This window comes from Watersipora subatra, chromosome 10, assembly GCF_963576615.1.
Source record: "Watersipora subatra chromosome 10, tzWatSuba1.1, whole genome shotgun sequence".
NCBI lineage: Eukaryota > Metazoa > Bryozoa > Gymnolaemata > Cheilostomatida > Watersiporidae > Watersipora > Watersipora subatra.
In genome coordinates this window covers 49,107,800-49,126,522 of record NC_088717.1, presented here as the reverse complement: position 1 = coordinate 49,126,522, position 18,723 = coordinate 49,107,800, and the positions used below count along the sequence as shown (strand labels likewise).

Sequence of the window (18,723 nt, the reverse complement as noted above, 5' to 3'; positions counted from 1 at the left end):
TTGTGTTTCTTGTAAACATTTTTCGACTTAGTCGGGTAGTTGTGTTGATATTAATGGACAGTTGATGGTTTCAGTCTCATGCCACAGTACAGCAGACCTAAACCTCCTTTTATAGTGTAAAATCCCTATAATGTAAACATTTTCTGAACAGATTATTTACTTTTTAGTGATTTCTTCTGTATATCTTAAAGCACACTGATTTTTTACTGTAGCAACAAAATTGGGGCTGAAACCAAAATATCATGTAAGTTGGTCATACTTAGGGCGATTTGTTAACAGCTGATTTGTTAACAAGATGGAAAAATCTTCCGGAACAGTTGAATTTAGCAGATATTTAGGAGTTGTGTCCCCAGGTTGTAAACTGAAGAATTAAATAATTAATTACTGTATCTATGACAAAACTAATTTTGCGTGGCTGCTCGTGACCTAGATACAAAATTAATGATGTACCTAGATGGATTGCTTTTAACTGAGGAGTGAAATGTGCAAATCAAAGGAATAGTTTTCGCCTTTGTAAAATGTACAAATAGTTTTTGTTCATTGGTTTTTATATTTGAATATAATATTTCTTATAGTGAAACAAAGGGGTATGGTAAGAGCTTCAAGTCTTTAGCAATGCATTTTTGAAAAATAGCGTGCCGCAATTATATCGGTAGTAAGATTGGTTTTTTTCAATGAATGTTATTCTATCTAAAATAAACAATAAAGGTAATAATGGATTGCTGGCAGCGTTAAAAATTTCAATCTTTCGAGCAGATAATCAGTACAAAACGACAGCAGCAGCAATTGGCGCTTATCATTGATCGGTATTACTGCTCATACCTAAGCATGCCGAGCAATTATAAATACTTTTATGAGGGCATGATTCCTAATTAAAATTAGGTTGACTGTACTGGAGTAGTTTTAGCAAAATACCTAAACTTTGCTGCTGTCACACCTTTAGCAGACTTGGATCTTTGAGTAGCGGTTACCAAGTATAGTAAAAAAAATGCCCATTACGTTTGGGAACCCACGTGGTACTTGATTATAAGTGGTTGTCAGATTGGCTTCACTTTGTATAATACCGGTATGCGGAAAAGGTATGGTAAAACAACTCCTACATTACAGTTAAGGTACTACAAGCAAGCTACATCTATGAAAAAGCTTAGTGTGAGGCTGACTATTACAATATCGATGCTAATACCCCTTACTTTCACACCATCCATAAAATCTCATATTTCCAAAAGAAGCCATCACAGCTGCATTATGGTTTCAGTGGCAGAGTTTCACACGTGACACCATGGTCATTTTACTATCTGAAGGAAAGAGCTCATATTCAATCACTGGTTTGTGAACTGGCGTGTCACGATTGCTGTTCATTTATGTAGATGAAGCAGCAGCTATGGGCCAATGTCTCCAAAGAGGCACAGGAACTCGTGCTGAGAATGCTTGACGCCAATCCTAACACTAGAATCACCATAGAAGAGGCACTGAACCATCCATGGATCCGGGTAAATAATACACGCACCTACAGATCTACAGTGTTTTATAGAAGAGGAGAAATGATGACATTTGTCCTCGTCTATGTATGACCATGCAAAAGCTGAAAGCAAATGCTTTTAGCTTCTGCAGAGTTTTGCTTTGGCCACATTGCAACAGAGGTTCTAAACCAATTACAGGCATTTCGAAACGGTTTAGGAAATTGGTAACGATTGCTGTGCGTGTAAAAATAGTTTTTGTATGTAGGAAATTTGCTATCCAATTCGAAACATACCGTTAAACCTGTATTTGAACGCTGCCTTTATTTGAACGCCACTTTCAATAAAGCGTCACTCTAAGGGAAGGGTCGAAAAATAGAGCTCCTTGGCGTTCGAATAAAGGTTTTACGGTAGATGCCACGCAGAAGGTGATTTACAAGTTAACTAGTCCATATGAAGTTAACCATTAATAAATGCCTTCAGTTTGACTGTGCGAGACCCTGCCTAACAGAAGGATGAAAGCCATTGTGGCTCTCTGCTATCTTCGCTCCAGAGTTTGAATTATCAGTCAAAACTTCATTTCGAACTTTGTATTTACAAATGAGGATTGCTCAGAATATTCAGCTGTCTATGTAGGGAAATGTTCCCATTATTTTCTCATGGTTTTTCAATCTGCTGGTTTGCTAGAACTAGTCATCATCAACTATGTATTTGAATTGTAACACCAGCTGTTCTCATAAATAAAAGGCTGATTCCGCTGGATATATCGCCGATCTCAGCATTGATGCCACAATACTTTGGTGATCGTCAATGATAACAATGTTCACACTATGGCAAACCCATCCGCGTTTGCATCAGCAAATACTCTGTGATGCAGTGTTCTAATTTTTCGCGAAGAAACCTCCAATCAAGTACCAAGCTTGCAGCAACTATCATAAACAGAAATAAATAAATCCGCGACCGTGAATTATCACCGAAATTGTTCAAATTATACAAGCTGTCGTTGATGCTTGGCGAAATGCCCGACGCATTTGTCTTGCTTTGTCAATGCTATCAGCCCCCGGTTCACATAGTTGACAATGAACGCTGAAAGGAAAATGCTGACCGACGGCGATATAGTGTGAACGAGCCTTTAAACATCTGGCATAGCCCCATAGTGTCAGCGTTTGTTTGTTCCATTATTGCAAGAATGATTCACTTTATTGCATTTCTATGGATTTGACAAGTAACTGGTAATGAGTGGTCAGTCATTGCCAGGCCAGTGGCCAGTGAATTATCAAGTAAGATGTTAATAAGTGCGCGGTACATTCTATCCGCGTATTATAGGGTTAGGATGTCCTGTAAATTGTATTAACATGTTATTGGATAATTTTATTTTTGGAGTTGTCTCATTTATTTTTTGATAACATTGTGAGCAAACAACTTCTCTATTGTTTGTGCAAGCTTTTATAACAAGAGCTTTTTGGCCTTTGGCTGTTAGTTGCATGAATAAGTTAAAAAGCTATCTACTCAATTTTTATTAACTCTGAAATTTCCAAAATGGCTAAACAAATACGTTGTGACACATTTTTAACTTCCAGTCTTGTACCCAAAGGGCTTTTGGTTACAATACTCTTTCTATTTCCAGTATTATCTCAGTGCTCCACTTAGTTTTTGATAGGGAAAATCCATAGTTATTAATAGGCCTGATTTTACTCTGCTTCATCTCGTCCAGGTAACCCTCAGTTTATGGTGTACACACGTATCAACAGTTAGTTACAAGCCCTTACAACAGTTTGTAATGTTGCATGGCTTCATTTGACATTCGCAAAAGGACTCAGTTCTAACATAAGAGTTTGACATGTTCAGACCAAATACCATCACAAGCGCCACTATAGGTACTATTGTGTAGTATTATAAGTATTATTACAAGTACTATTATAAGTACTATTATAAGTACTGTTATATGTACTGTTATTACTTGTAATAATAGTAATAATCATCCCGTTGACTGTATGTTAGAATTATTCTACCTTAATGCTAGCTCCCAACTCAAGATGGGACTAGTACATTTATAGTGTTGTATGTATTATATATGCTTTACAACTCTTGATAAGGTTTTATAGTTGTGCATAAAACTGCTTCAATGAGTTCACACTGATACTAAGGTACAATATATCATATTGTTGATATGGCAGACCATATGTAAGTACGGTGACTTCATTTTCCTTCTTCTCATGTGACAGAAGGACCATGCACCGGTCATTTAAACTATTAAAATACAAATACCCCGTACAAATGTTGTACGGGGTGTATTCTAAATCTTATCAAAGACATGAAAAACAATTATTTGGGTAGCTCAGCACTGTGGATAGGCACTCTGCCAGTACAGCCTTATTTGCATCATTCTCAGGATACCACTACGAGCCTAAGGCTTTTGGTAAACTTGCAACAGGTCTGACTGGAGTGCTTGTACTACAAGCAGCGCAACCTACAAACCTACACAGCCTTCATGGAACAATGTTTCATGCATTCATTGTTGCCTACATTAAAAACAGACCATCGCGAAACTAGTAATATGTAGTTGTTACCCTCCATATAGTAATCAGAAAAGTCTGGCTTCAGTTGAGAAGTTGTCTACCCTTTTTTATCTCGGCATTCTGCCTAAAATTCTAAACTGTTGGTTCTTAGTTGAGTTTGATGCCACTAACCAAACATTTGTCAACGTTTCCAGTTCCAGATCTTTGTTCTTGTGCTGATAAATAGGGGTAAAGATAGTGATGGGCTGTTAAAACATTGCATCATTCTTGTTACATACATAATCCATCTGCCAATGGTGGTTATTTTCTTTACTGTACCATGTTTGCAGTTGTCTGAGAGCTGCTCAATAGCAGAGGCGTGGCAGGTTCATAAACAAGAAATATCGGTGTTGTATTATGAGTTGTATTGCCTTGGCTAGACTGCTATGGCACTGGTGAAATGCACATAAGAGGAGTTGTATGCTTTACTCAATTTTCACTGAAAACCAAAGTTATGCATCCCATGTGAATAAATGAGGTATTCTTCAAAATTGGTTGGTTGTGTGAGATGAAGGGGAACTTGTATGTTTCAACCAAGTACTTCCTTCAAGATTAACTTACACAAAGTTGTACTAGATTTTATCAGAAAGTATCGGTATTTTTCTATCATTTGCAACTATTTTTTATGTTTGAGGTGATCTGACTGCCGGGATGTTTCAAGATTAAAATCGATGAAACCTAACTAAGGTTTAAAACCTCAGAAGGAAAATACGCGCAAACTGAAGTCACTTGTTGCTATTATTGATATTGGCTATTGCTTTCAAGCTGCACCGTTACATGTCTCTATTCAGTTGGTCTCTTTGCAACTATAGATGTCGTCATCACACTTTCATTTGAATCTGAGCGTTTTAAACTTTTAACCCCGATCAAGTTTTGTTAATGGTAACCTTGTAACACCCTGGCAGCCAGATCATCTCAAACATTAGAAACAATTGCAAATAATAGAAAAATACTGATACCTTCTGATAAAACCTACTAAAATTTTGTTGAAGTTCATTTTTAAGCAAGATATTGGGGGAACATGAAGACGCTGCAGTAACCAACAAAGAGACAAGATTGCTCAAAGAGATGCGGAGCCGATTTATATGATGCAATACTCTGCCTTCCTAGTATTTATCCATGAATTTGTTTAAAATCATGTTTAGCTATAGCGCATACGTAGACTGCACGAACTGCTACTGTATTAAGTTGGCAGCTTTCTAGCTATTGTTTATGCATTGAATTGAGACATCGCATTCCAACATGTCAGACTTCTCTTAGCTGACTCACCTGACCCTTGGGTTGTTAGTATTACTTTGGGTTGTTAGTATTACTGAAGCAGCGGTCAACTTACTAGGCTGTAAGGCAGCAGCACTGAGATGGATGTAAGCATTTACTCTTAACCATGCTGCCGGTGCAATCAGGTTAGACTAAGGCTAGTGCAGTTTATTGTATATTCACGGATTCTTTTGAAGATTCATTCTGCTCAAAGGTTATGCAGAGACAAGAGTTTCAATTGCACAGAATAGGAAATGCATGGCGCTACTATGATTATGTGTTTGGTAGTTGTGAGGCAGATAAAGTTTGCTTGTTTTATTTTGTAAAAAAATGTGATATATATGCAATCTATTTCTCGTTGTTTGGATGAACTCTACAAATTGATTTTCAAGTATGCCTTTAATATGACCAGATCGAATTCGAAATAATTTTATGGCTGTTTTTCAGTGGTTGTCTGTTCAAACATTCTACATTGTTTGCCAATTCCAAGATGAGCAAATGGTTGTCGAGTTACGGCTACTAACCTAACGATCCGCTAGATTATTAACCGTGGAATAATCTAACGTAATTTGTAATTTTCGTTTTTTTGCACTGTTTTGTAGGAAGCACTCCGAGTCGTTTAAAAATAATCGCTGGCAGAACTTTGTGTACAAGTCAGATTGTTAAGCATTACTAATAGTGTAATCACTCTCTCTGTGGTTCCATAGTGAGAGTGGTGCGAAGTTGGAATTATGCCCCCTTGGAGTTACCATGCAATAAGTGTTTCAATTGGCATTCCTATGTTGTGGATTACTGCATGTGCTTTGTTGAAAGTGATAAGGAATTCTACGCCCGAGAATTCTTTATCCGGCGTACTCCAGTCTCGCTTAGCAGCATGTTTTCGAAATAGGAGTGACTAAAGTGTGAAAAATGTTTAAAATGGAATAGCTTGCACAGAATTTTCTTGCGCATCATTAGCGAGTCCATTTCCATCATTCAATTTCCATCTTTCGCACGCATAAAATATTCGATACGCATTTGTGAGTGAAAAAGCTCGCTTGGCTTGTAGGTTTTTGCTGTTTTCTTCTAGTGGATAATGCAAATGTCATCGAAACGTAGTGTCGGTAAGACATCAACATTTGCTCATCTGCAGCCTTCTTATCTACATCTGTCAAGTTAAAGCGCTTTAGAATCCCTTATCAATTTTTGCCAGTTTCATTTCAAGGCTCCCAATGTTATTGATTCGCTTGCATGTTAACGAATGAAATCCATTGGCTAATTGCTAAGTTGTTGAAGCAAAAGAAGTGATTATGCTGTCTCGCAGTTGTGGATTTGTTTCTTTCCAGGACAGATCAAATGTGCCAAAGATTCATCTAAGGGAAACTATAGAAGAGATGAAGAAGCTGAACGCCAGAAGAAAACTTAAGGTAACATAACTCTCTAGTTACAGTAGCCTGCTAGTTCTATTTAAGTCGTCTGTTTAATATTCCGGAAGTCGATAGGAATGTTCTGCGTCTCATATCACTTCTTTTTATCATCTTTCTGTATAGCTTGCTTGAAGCTTAACTTTATCCACTGTAAAATTGGCATATCAAATACATGTACATATGTATGTACATGGATCATGAATCATGTGTAACTTTGACATACAAAGTTTATCTGCTCAGAGATTTTGTTTTAAATGTGAAAATTTTCATATGTGTGAACAAATATTCTAATATGATATACTGTATTTTGTTTAATCTGTTCTACGGCTCAAAAACTTAGCTATAAGTGCTTCAAATAATTATACGCTTTAAAATAAATACCGTATTTAACACCATGTAAACAGCTAAATTAGGTTTAAAAAGCTAATGAAGTGGTCATCAATAAAAAAGAGATTTTCGTTGTCACTTTGCTTTTACATTGAAGCCAGTCAAACAAAGGTGTGGCCTTGTTGATAGAGTAGATGGATGGTACATAGCTAGAGGTCATTGTACATTGCTAGAGTTATTAGTACATCGGCAGAGGTCATAGTACATAGCTAGAGGTCATGTTACGTTAGTAGGGTCGCGGTAAAGTGCTAGAGGTCATGGTACATAGCTAGAGGTCATGGTACGTTAGTAGGGTCGCGGTAAAGTGCTAGAGGTCATGGTACGCTAGTAGGGTCGCGGTAAAGTGCTAAAGGTTGTTGATAGACTACTTTAACTTCTCACATTTATATTTTTGTTGTTGCATTTTGTCTCCAGGTATCCTGTTTAGCAATACAGTTTTCTGTTGTTCCTCTTTACACTCTCCTTCGTGATAACTACCAAGTAGCGTTGTAGATTTTTAAAAAGTTGTTTTATTCACATTGTTTCAAGTTGTGGTTCTATTTTCGGTTATATTGAGGAGAAAACTACATTATCGTTCCTATTTAAATAGGCTTGGCATCTTGAGCAGCTCCAGTACTCACTTCTTCGTGCCTGTACGGCTCTGCCTACTCCTTGTAGAATCTTTAAATTGTTTATTCAAGTTAAAGTCGTACTTCTTAAATGATGTGTAACTCCTATATACATTATTAAGTGATAACTTTTTTGTACGTTGCTGTTATGTTAAAACCCATATTTAAGTTGCCAATGGTGGGAAAAGTATTGCCAATTACATCACTTCATTGAAGCGCATGTGGGGAGTTGTTCATAGTTCTAGTGCAGCTAAAAATAGGAGATTTTGCATATTTTATGCATGTAATACCGTAAAAGTTTTGCTCACATAATATTGTTCCCATCGATAGAAGCGTAATAGACCTAATTTTCCTAGTCACACCCGCCTAAAACAATAATTATTACCCATAATTATATTTACACTAAGATACGTTTTAGAAGTGAATGGTAGACAACCTTAAGGCTCTGCAAATCTTCAAGGACAAAAGGATGTGATGATAACTGCTGACTATAGCTTTGTGTTTCTTCAGTTAACAAAGCTTGTAGCCTGTATAGCGTGTAGCCTGTATAGCGTGTAGCCTGTATAGCGTGTAGCCTGTATAGCGTGTAGCCTGTATAGCGTGTAGCCTGTATAACGTGTAGCCTGTATAGCGTGTAGCCTGTATAGCGTGTAGCCTGTATTGCGTATAGCCTGTATAGCGTATAGCCTGTATAGCGCGTAGCCTGCTACAGAACTATTATGGAATACTTTGCAGTTTGGCGTTAACTTATTTCACTACATGTGTGCAAGCGTGTCAGATGGTTGCACAAAATGTCATAGATCATAGATGTAAATGTCATAATCGAACCATCGCATGATCTGAGCTTTTTAACCCTGTTCAAGTTTTTTCGATTTTAATCCTGAAACATCCTGACAGTAAGATCACCTCAAACATCAAAAAAACAATCGCAAATGAAAGAAAAATATCTATACTTTATAATAAAATCTACTAAAATGTATTGTAAGATCATCTTTAACATAGAGTAAGTCTGAAAAATAAAAATAAAAAATATACCGAGATGCTATATTTTTGCGCTTAAACACTATATCACATTTTTACTGTATTTGTAATGTCCCCAACTCTTCCATGATCTCTAACCACTGTTTAATGATAATAACCAAGTTTCATAATATTTATATCTATTATGAATAAAACTTTACTATGTTTTTAAAGTTTTATTATGTTCATAGTATAATAAAACTTAAGTATAAACTACTGGCCAAAACCCTTTACTCCAAAGAGTTTTATGAAAAATCGATACATCTGTGCTCTTTGTAAGGCTAGTGAGTCACGTAATGGTATAATCTACCTGTATGAGTCGCCAGTGTAGAGCTGCAAATTTAGTTTCTATATAAAGACCACCTGGTAGGATGCAGTTTTGAGAACTTCGTGATTTCAGAGGTTGAAAGGTCAAAAAGTGCTCCAATGGTATGGCTCCAATTATAATGGTTACAATTTTCTCCTGAGTTGTATTGGGATTTGAGGAGAAGGTAATCTGCTAGGGCTAGAATCACACAACTCGTAGTCCTGCGATGTTTTTATTAAATGTTCAACAATTGCTTTCTTATGTTTATTTCTTGTACTTTTTATAATGCGGTTTAGATAAACTTCTAAATATTGTTGCTGTTCTACAAACTGATTCCATACAATAATGTTCAGTTTATCACTCACTGAAACTACTACAGAGGAATCAAACCGAATTCTATTGATCAGTAAGGAGCTTACGGCTGTCATCTTGCAACTCCTCAGCTATAGGCTTATCTCCACCCATCACACAGCCATCTGCTCACTCGCGAGTAACTCCGACCTGAGGCTTGTCATTGCTAGTAACGCTTTCCTTTCACTCGTTCTTATCATCTCATGCTTGAGGGCATGTCTTGAGCTACAGATGACGGTCCAGAGTTCAACACTGCAGTGTGTTTTTTGGACCATGTTCATATTAATCTGTATTTGTAATGTCCCCAACTTTTCCATGATCTCTGACCGCAGCTCAAATGATAATAACCAAGTCTTTTAATGTTTTGGCCAAAATGTTTAGTTTTCTGCGATATCTTACTAGGCATAATCAATCATTTTTATTGGAAATAAGGATGCGAGTAGAGAGACTTGTATAACTGATTTATATTCACATTCATTATGCACTAGCAGTAAGTATGGCGGTGCCTGGGATTTCCTTCATTTTGATTTAGATGTCTGGAAGTTTGGGTTTAAGAGGCTGGTTCTCACGAACCGGGTGGAGTTACAAAACCAAATAGTTTTAGCGGCCTGGCGCAAGGCACGGAGCGTATGTGAGTGAACATTTGGATGAAATCGGGCATAACATGTGGAAATGCGCAGCAGACTAACAGACAGACACACACAATGACAAATGAGATTTGTTACAAAAAATTTGCAGACTTTCAAATGTGAAATCAGACACACAGCCATGCTTTTTCTATGAGAACACAAACAAAATAATTAACTAGTTAGCATTTTTTCTATAACTTATTACAACCAGATTTTAGCTAAAACTAAATAAATCAATATAACAGTGAGACTTGACAGGTTTTTTCTGATACCCTGGTAACGCTCATTCTAATGTTGGATAAGGAAGGGGGAACTTGCTAGCATTCAGCAAAACTACTAGTTAGAGGAGATCAAATCAGAATTGGAATAATTTTATACGGTAATAATTTCTTCAATCACGGATATATGCTAAAATTAATTATAGATTTGTCCCACCTTGATATGCCTTCTGTGCAACTCACTGTTGAAAAGCTGCCCACTATGTAGTTCAATGGTTGATTATGCAATACTTCACATACATGTTCATAGTGCAACTACAAGTCAGAAATTTAGAGCGCGATACTGTAAGTTTTAGTTAAGGGAGCAGCTTTGGTTTGGTAGTTAGTGCGCTGGCAAACAATCAGTAGGTCAGTGGTTCGAAACACTGAAGGAACATTGATGGTGTTAGGAAGCATCCAGTCTCATTTGTTCCAAATTTCTTGTACAAATGGTCACAATATATGCTGCATCAGACGTATCATATGCGGTTGTGACCTTTAAATGGAAAAAGCCGGAAGAAGACCAATTTTTAGTAAATTTGATAAAAATAAAACAAGGCTTAAATTTGCTGACTGTCAAACTATTGCCACGTCAATATATTATTTCTTAAACAACTAAACTTCGACATCTGAAGCTTATCTCTCCGATACTTTCCATATATGCTTGGTATGTTGAAGCCATTAGTTCTATAAGCTGAATTTTGTCTGGCTCAATTCAGATAAAAAAACATGGTATTTAAAAATATTACATGAGTTAAAACAAATGCATTATAGAACGCTATGCGAAAGCTCAATGGAAAAACCTATAGTTACGAGTGAAAACTAATCTATTGAAGTAATCATCAGTAAAAACTCTTTTTATTGTCACATGACAATAAAACACATGAACACATGACAATAAAACACATGAACGCATGACAATAAAACACATGAACGCATGACAATAAAACACATGAACGCATGACAATAAAACACATGAACGCATGACAATAAAACACATGAACACATGACAATAAAACACATGAACACATGACAATAAAACACATGAACACATGACAATAAAACACATGAACACATGACAATAAAACACATGAACACATGACAATAAAACACATGAACACATGACAATAAAACACATGAACACATGACAATAAAACACATGAACACATGACAATAAAACACATGAACACATGACAATAAAACACATGAACACATGACAATACAACACATGAACACATGACAATAAAACACATGAACACATGACAATAAAACACATGAACACATGACAATTGTCACAGACAACTCACACTGTATGTTGGCCAACACTCGGGACTCAGTGGTAGATGGAGTAAGAAACTATACAGCACAACTGGCTCCAACTTAAACCAGATGTGTTTTAAGTTAAATGCTAAAAGTTTATTTATTTTAATCCTTTATTTGTTACTTGTGCAAGCTTTTTTAATTTAGCCACAAAAATTGAATGTTTGAAGAAGCACGGTCAGTGTTGGAAATTATTTTGTATGTCAAGTCAAATATTGTTTTAAATTCTAAGTTTATGCTAAAACATTTCTATTTAGAATGGATCGCAAGTAGATATCAGCGCATACTATACTTATGTTCCTTAACAATATAGTATCCAATTATAGGCATGGTAGCGATGCACCCACAACTATTTTTATGTATCGTTTTGTTTTTGGGACAAATCTTGAATGCAGTCCTATAAAATCTTATTCCAAAGCTTACACAAAGATAATGTGTAGCCCAGAGCATTTAACTCCTTTACTTACAATAGTTAAGTAGATAGTTAGCCTTATTAATCTGCCATGTGCCTGCAAGCCTGTGTGCAAGCCTTTCAAACTATGGTAAAATGTTTTATCAGTAAGCTACTCCAGATTAATGTAGAGTTGTCTACCCACGGCTTTCTCTAAATGTTAGGATTTTTTTCCTGTCACAACTCTTTTTATGCGAGAAGAGGTGGTTAATCTTTTATGCTAGAAACAGTCAAAAGAATATTTTTTGACTGTTTTAAAGAAGTAATTAATATGACGAGGTAGACCATGTAGTGCTTTAGTGAACAACACTAAAAGTTTGTTGGTTTAAAATTGGTGACGATTTAGCTACAGGGATTTATTAGAAGCTGTGCAGTATTGATCAAGAGCTGACTGCAAATGCAAAACGTTTGCAGACAAAAACTAAATTTAACCTCCTATTAGTCATGTACCTGGTCTAACTCTACAAATTTTTAATTAGAATTGACTCCCACCTATTGATCCTGAAAACCAATGGGTTCAGAAAATAATTGTCAGGCCTCATGTTCTGTTTAAACCTGTGGGTGCAATTTTCACACTTTTGCATAAACGCTTACACGACCCGAGTGTCGTTTTCGCATTTCTGCAAATCTGCCATGACTCAGTATCTATGAAACTTGACTACTGGTGAATGAACATAATATGTTTCCAAAACATTCACAAACTTTATATATTTACAATAAATATATATTTAGATTTCCTATGAGGCAATTTTAAAGAGTTAGGACTAGTGTTTAATTAGTAGTATTAAAATAAATTGATAATGGCAAAATAATACACACTGCATCGCGATGTTGCAAAATAGTTTTAAATATTTATCAAGATTTTCCAAACTTTATCACAACTCCTTTAACCCTAGTTTTATCACACTACAAATATCTCTATACATTAATAAAATATTGAAATGAAATGCTAGATTTTTGGTAATTGATAAACTCACCGATTAAAAAAATGATGTCTTTTGAAAATCATTGATCTAAAATTTGAAAATTTCATTGCATTGAAGAGTTGATTTCAACTGTATTCTAGAGGAAAGGATACAAAAACATAAAAATAAACTGCATAACTTTTCTGTTCATCCTTAAAAAGCATCACATTTGAAAGTAAAGACATTTGGTAGTCTACTAAAAACTTTGAGATGTAAATCATGAACTTATATAAATATATATGTACTGTATATCTATATAGTATATATACTGTAAACATTTGATGTATATATATACACTAAGTGCGTATGCAGTATTTATACAGCATGTACTAGTATAAGTATATAACTGTATACAGTATGTATATATAGGCCTATATATTTATGTTTATATAAACAGTTATATATAGTGCTAAAAATATTAGTGTTTATTTCCTAGGAAGAATGTATGCCATATTTTAATTACTCATATAGTTAAATTCCTTTATTCTGTACTTCTAGCCATATATGATATATTGGTTACACTCTTTACAGACTCCGCATTCCTATTATTTACGTTTCTTTTAGTTTGAAATTTACGCTATAATATAACTACTGCATATATATATAACTAATAACTACATAATATATACTACTATTTCTATGAGTATTTTGTACGTTATCAAAGGCTGAGTAGCTTTTTGTACCTGAGGCAGCAGCTACAACACAAAGTGAGGCGTATTCTGAACCGTTCAGACAAATAGTTGCAGTGACATTTTGTGACGAGGTCACAAGGCTTCGTCAATATTTTTTCATAATTTAAATTTAAATAATAACAGTCATTATAATGCTGTTATAGTTTGAACCAATAATATAAAATGGTTAATATTCAGTTTGTTATAGTCATTAACAACTTTTTAAGATCCGCTGTTCTGTTCAGTTTAAAAAGATAATAAAATATGACCGCCAATACGCTCCATATGTCATGCTGTCATCGAGTCAGGCCATACACTTAAAACGTTTTCTTTCTGGATATTTAGAAAGACAATATATTTTTGCGGCTGATCTCTGAGCTACTCTTGTTTTAGGCTGTTGTTCTTGGGCAGGTGATGTAAGAGTCAGCGATTTGCTGCCTCAAATGTTCGTATGAACAGCAACAACGGACAGTTGTACATTAATTAGCTCATGATAATGAGTGCCTAGAGCTACTTTGTGTGTGTTTTGGCTAATGACTTTATTCGATAGTATTATCAGTGGCTACTGAACACCGCGTATAAGCGCTTGATTTTGCTACATTCTCTTAGGGCTGGCTTGTTTGTCGACAGCGGAGCGATGTCGAGTAGATCACTTTTAGTCGCTAATCAGTAGTCATTGCAGTAAAGTACATTCCATAGGGTCAAGCGCGCTGTCAGAGACTCTGGATTGTTCATTTGCGCTGTCAATTTTATTATATCATCGAAGCTCATTGTGTAACATTTAAATTTGATGCTCGTATCTCAGCTATATGGTTACGGATTATTAAGCTGGTCAACAGTGTTATGTAACACCTATAAGTATTGCTATCAAGGTGAGCTCAACGCTTTCCCTCATTAGCTGTACACCTACAGGCTATCAGAATGCTAGTTTCACTAGCTCATTTCTTTCTCTGAAACTCTTGTTTTTGGCACCGGAAAGCATTACTTCGTTGCTGTCATCTTTCCTATCTGTTTCAATTTTAAGGTATGTTTACTTCTGACTGCCTTTTTGACTTCTTATATTCAGCTGCCAGTAACTCTGAAGTCAATCGCATTATTTAGTCTTCAAATTATGGTATATTTTAAAATGTATCTACTTGGAGATGTTTTAACAGCTTTGTAAACAGCCATTTCCATTACCTTATCATCGGTAGTGTACAAATTATTCATTTTGTGTTTTGGGGACAAACTGGTAGTTTCAACGCTGTTTGTAATGCGGATACATAAAGCCTTGTGTTCACGGACATTCTCTCAATCGTATTTATTGCCAATTTCTGTAACTTCCCCAGTTCTTCCTGCTATGTACAAAGTGAATTCCGTGGGCTGTTATTTATTCTGTAATGATGATACCATCGTAAATCATAGTTGATCACTCGTATGCGTAGGTATATGTAAACAGGCAGCGCTGTACAAACAGCAGCAGCGCAATCCGTAACACATTCGGAAACTTGTCTGTTCATTTATAACTGACAGCTGCTATCTATGATTAGTTTACTCAGGCATGTTGCTTATCTCGTAAATGTGAGTTAAGGAAAACTTTGAAGCCGCTTATTGTTAACAAAAAGTTTCAGAATGGTTTCCTGCATCCTGTTAAATAGACAAGTTTGTATTGGAACTGCTGCCTTTGTTGAAGAGTATTGAATTGGACAGCGTTGTCTTGCAGCTAATGCTGACTTTGAAATCATTAGGTGAATTTACCAAGGGGTTTCAGTAAGAGGGTTTGATAGAGACCACTGTACCTCGACACCCGTATAGCTCAACACACCTATAGCTCGACTTCCCATATAGCTTGACACCCATATGGCTCGCCACCCCTATATTTTGATTCCCTATAACTCGACCCCTTATAGCTTGATCCCCTATAGCTCGACCCCCCTATAGCTCGACCCCCCCTATAGCTCGACCCCCCTATAATAGCTCGACCCCCCTATAGTTCGACCTCCCATATAGCTCAACCCCCTATAGCTCGACACACCTATACAGTGCGCCTTCAGGTTACGATGACCCTGTTATACAATGTTTTCGTCTGTAGATGTAGAACATGTTTTTTGCCCTCGCGATGTGACATATTTTGCGCCAGGCGATGTCAGCAAAAGTTTCTCTCAAAATTTAAAATTTAGCAGTCGGTGTGCTGAATATGTCAGAATAACGAAGACGCCGATTTGCTATTCGTCAAAATCTCTCCCACAAGGCATGAAAGAGATACGATGCTAACTCTCTCTCAGTTCAGCACTATTCCTTATAAAGTATAGCGAAAACGAAACAGGAGACAGATAGGTGATAACATTTTATCTGATGGCAAAGTTGAAGTTTAGTAGAATACTTCCTAAAATTTAGCTTTAAACCATAACTGCCACAATCCCGTTAGTAGAAGTTTATCAAATAGGAAATCAACTATGCTTATCACTATGGTTATACTATTTTTCATATTTATTGCCTCAATAAAAGAATTGTGAACAGTTTCGAGATTATTTTGCATTTTTTCTCCAAAATGATGTCACTTTGAAGGCATTGGCTTTAAAATGTGTATCATTAATTTTGTGGTGTAACCTAGCTTGCAATTGACCCAATAACAACGCTAGCTTGTGATAAAATCGCATTTTTTAGCTCATTTGTCTCGGCGTTCAGCCTATTAAACATCCTGTAACAAGCAATGTTAAATAGCTTATCTACCTTTCAGAAAAGATTGAGATTATATTGAAGGGTAAATTTAGAAAATAATAAGTTTAGGACGACCATCTCTATAATTCTAGATCGGACAAGACATCTCAACTTCAGTCCTAAAAGGCTAGGCTACATCACATATTTATAGGCCGGGCTTGTGTCGTTTGCGACACCGATATTGAATCGCTGTAAAAAGCCTTAAAAACAAAAATATCTTTGAAAGTTTTATCTTCACTTTGAGTACAAAATCGGAATCAGCATGTCTGATTTACCGATCAAGAACAATGAAAGCTGTTAGTGGCAATTATTCTTTAAGTATGTATGTATTTAGTAAGCTAAATTCATTAAAGTTTAATTCCAAGTTCAGGTTATGCGTCTGTCCTGAAGGTATGACATCCCGACCGTATGTACTGCACATAGTACATTGTATAGTTACATTTTCTTGTAGATCATAATTACTAAATACACTAAAGTTACTGTAGGCAACTATAGCTACTAATGCTAACATACTATTTTGTGAATAGTTTTTAATATATACAGCACATATATGAAATTTTGATGATTTTTACCTGGGGGTGTTTGCATTAGACAATTAAAATGGGTTTCTATACCACTCCATACGACATTCTCGCTACAACACTGAAACAAATTAAAATCGCATGGCGAGGGTCCACTGTAGTTCCAACATCCTATGACTCAACCTCAGCAGCTTGAGCCCTAAGATTCTTATATTCACTGTACGATGAGACAAGCAATTATACTTAATGAACCAATGAGCTGTATGCTTTTGCAAGGGTGTCCAATAAATGGCTTGAAGTGCGGACTGAAAATGTATTTACTTGTGGAGGTGCCGTCTTGAAGCAGTTATAATTCTTCAGCTGCTGTTTCTAGTCGACATTAAGGAACTGACAGCTTTGAGGCCAGTAGCCAAGTCATTTTATTCTCTTACAGGGCTCTGTACTGAGTGCTGTACAAAGTGGCCAATGGCAACCTTCCTCTAATCCAGACGTATCTCTCCTCCCCGATTTTGCTCCGTCCAATGATATGGATTTACAAGAGGGACAACTCCAGGCTGCCAGTAAGTTTGTGCACTGTGCACTGTGCATGATTTGCTGTAGCCGATGTCTGCTGCAATCATCTCATTTGTGAGACGGTATCACTTGCTAGTAACTGATGTGTAGACCAATCTTCCAATCAGCTGGCTAGCTTTGGACTACAAGATGTTTGAAGGACCTTCAGTGCTGCATCGTTCGTTAGGATAGAATACAGTAGATACCTCTACAACGTAAATAATCCACTCCGAGAACATTTGCGTTATAGGGATTTTACATCATGCAAGTAGTGAAATACATGTAAATTGCCTATTCATTCCAAGATTGTCTCAAACTCACCCCATCGGCCCTTTAAATAGGAAAACACTAAACTCAACTTTTTAATTTAATGACGGTGTAGTAACTGTGTTTTAGTTAATTTTAGCTTTTAATTAGTTACCTAATTTTAGTTAATTATAAGCCAGTAAGTATTTTCATGGTATTTTATACAATAACTATCCTTCATTTTTTCGTGACGTCATTTTATCGTTGTCGGCCATCTTTATAAACAATTTTATCGTTAAAAACGCGAAGCTTTTGCAATGAATCTTTGAAAATGATGCTTTTGTTTGCAATTTTTTTATAATAGTATCAAAACAACACCAAAAAGTACTAGTAAATAAAAGAAAGACGATCGTTTTCTACAAATATGGCGGCTTTTTCGTGAACGAGCGCGTGTGCAAACGACTTGATGACGTCAAAAAAACGATGGATATATAGTTTTAGATGCGTAAACAGTAAATGAATTAGCATCCAAAGGTATATAGCTTGTAAGCAGTAAGATATTGTAGCAAATGTTCTATAAGCAATGCAGCTGCTTTCACATGCTATATTTAGTACCTTGACTTCTATAATTGGATCAGTCAACAGTATCAAGAATTTATATGAGATGTCGTCCCTCCGTAATAGGATAGACCTGTCATAGTGCTAGCCATATTCATTCGTCTATCACTTCTGCAGAGGCAGTGCAAGCTGTGCTCGACTCATTGGAAGATATTCGTGGACTCGTCGATGGGCCAGACGTGGACCAAGAGTTCCTCGCTGAGATCCTCGAAAATGTTCAACTTAGGAATCTACTCTCGGTTAGTGATGGGTTATTAGCCAACTTTATTCCAAAGGTCGCACATTGAATACCCTGTCCTTCTCAGATCCCTGTTCCACTTTATATATACCCATTTCATATTCATATCCCTACTTCACTTTATATAAACCCATGCCCTTCTCAGGTCCCTGTTTCACTTTATATATTCCCCTGTCCTACTCATATCCCTCTTTCACTTCATAT

The 18,723-nt window shown here is 36.2% G+C and overlaps 1 protein-coding gene across 2 annotated transcripts in view; it reads left to right on the top strand.

Moving 5' to 3' along the window:
* Positions 1-18,723, top strand: part of LOC137406448 (peripheral plasma membrane protein CASK-like) — a 107,327-nt gene that overhangs the window by 26,898 nt on the left and 61,706 nt on the right. For both annotated transcript variants that reach the window (XM_068093032.1, XM_068093031.1), the window contains 4 exons: positions 1,368-1,490; positions 6,598-6,678; positions 17,299-17,425; positions 18,399-18,520. In XM_068093032.1, the coding sequence (XP_067949133.1) occupies positions 1,368-1,490; positions 6,598-6,678; positions 17,299-17,425; positions 18,399-18,520 (453 nt within the window). The remainder of the gene's footprint in view (positions 1-1,367; positions 1,491-6,597; positions 6,679-17,298; positions 17,426-18,398; positions 18,521-18,723) is intronic.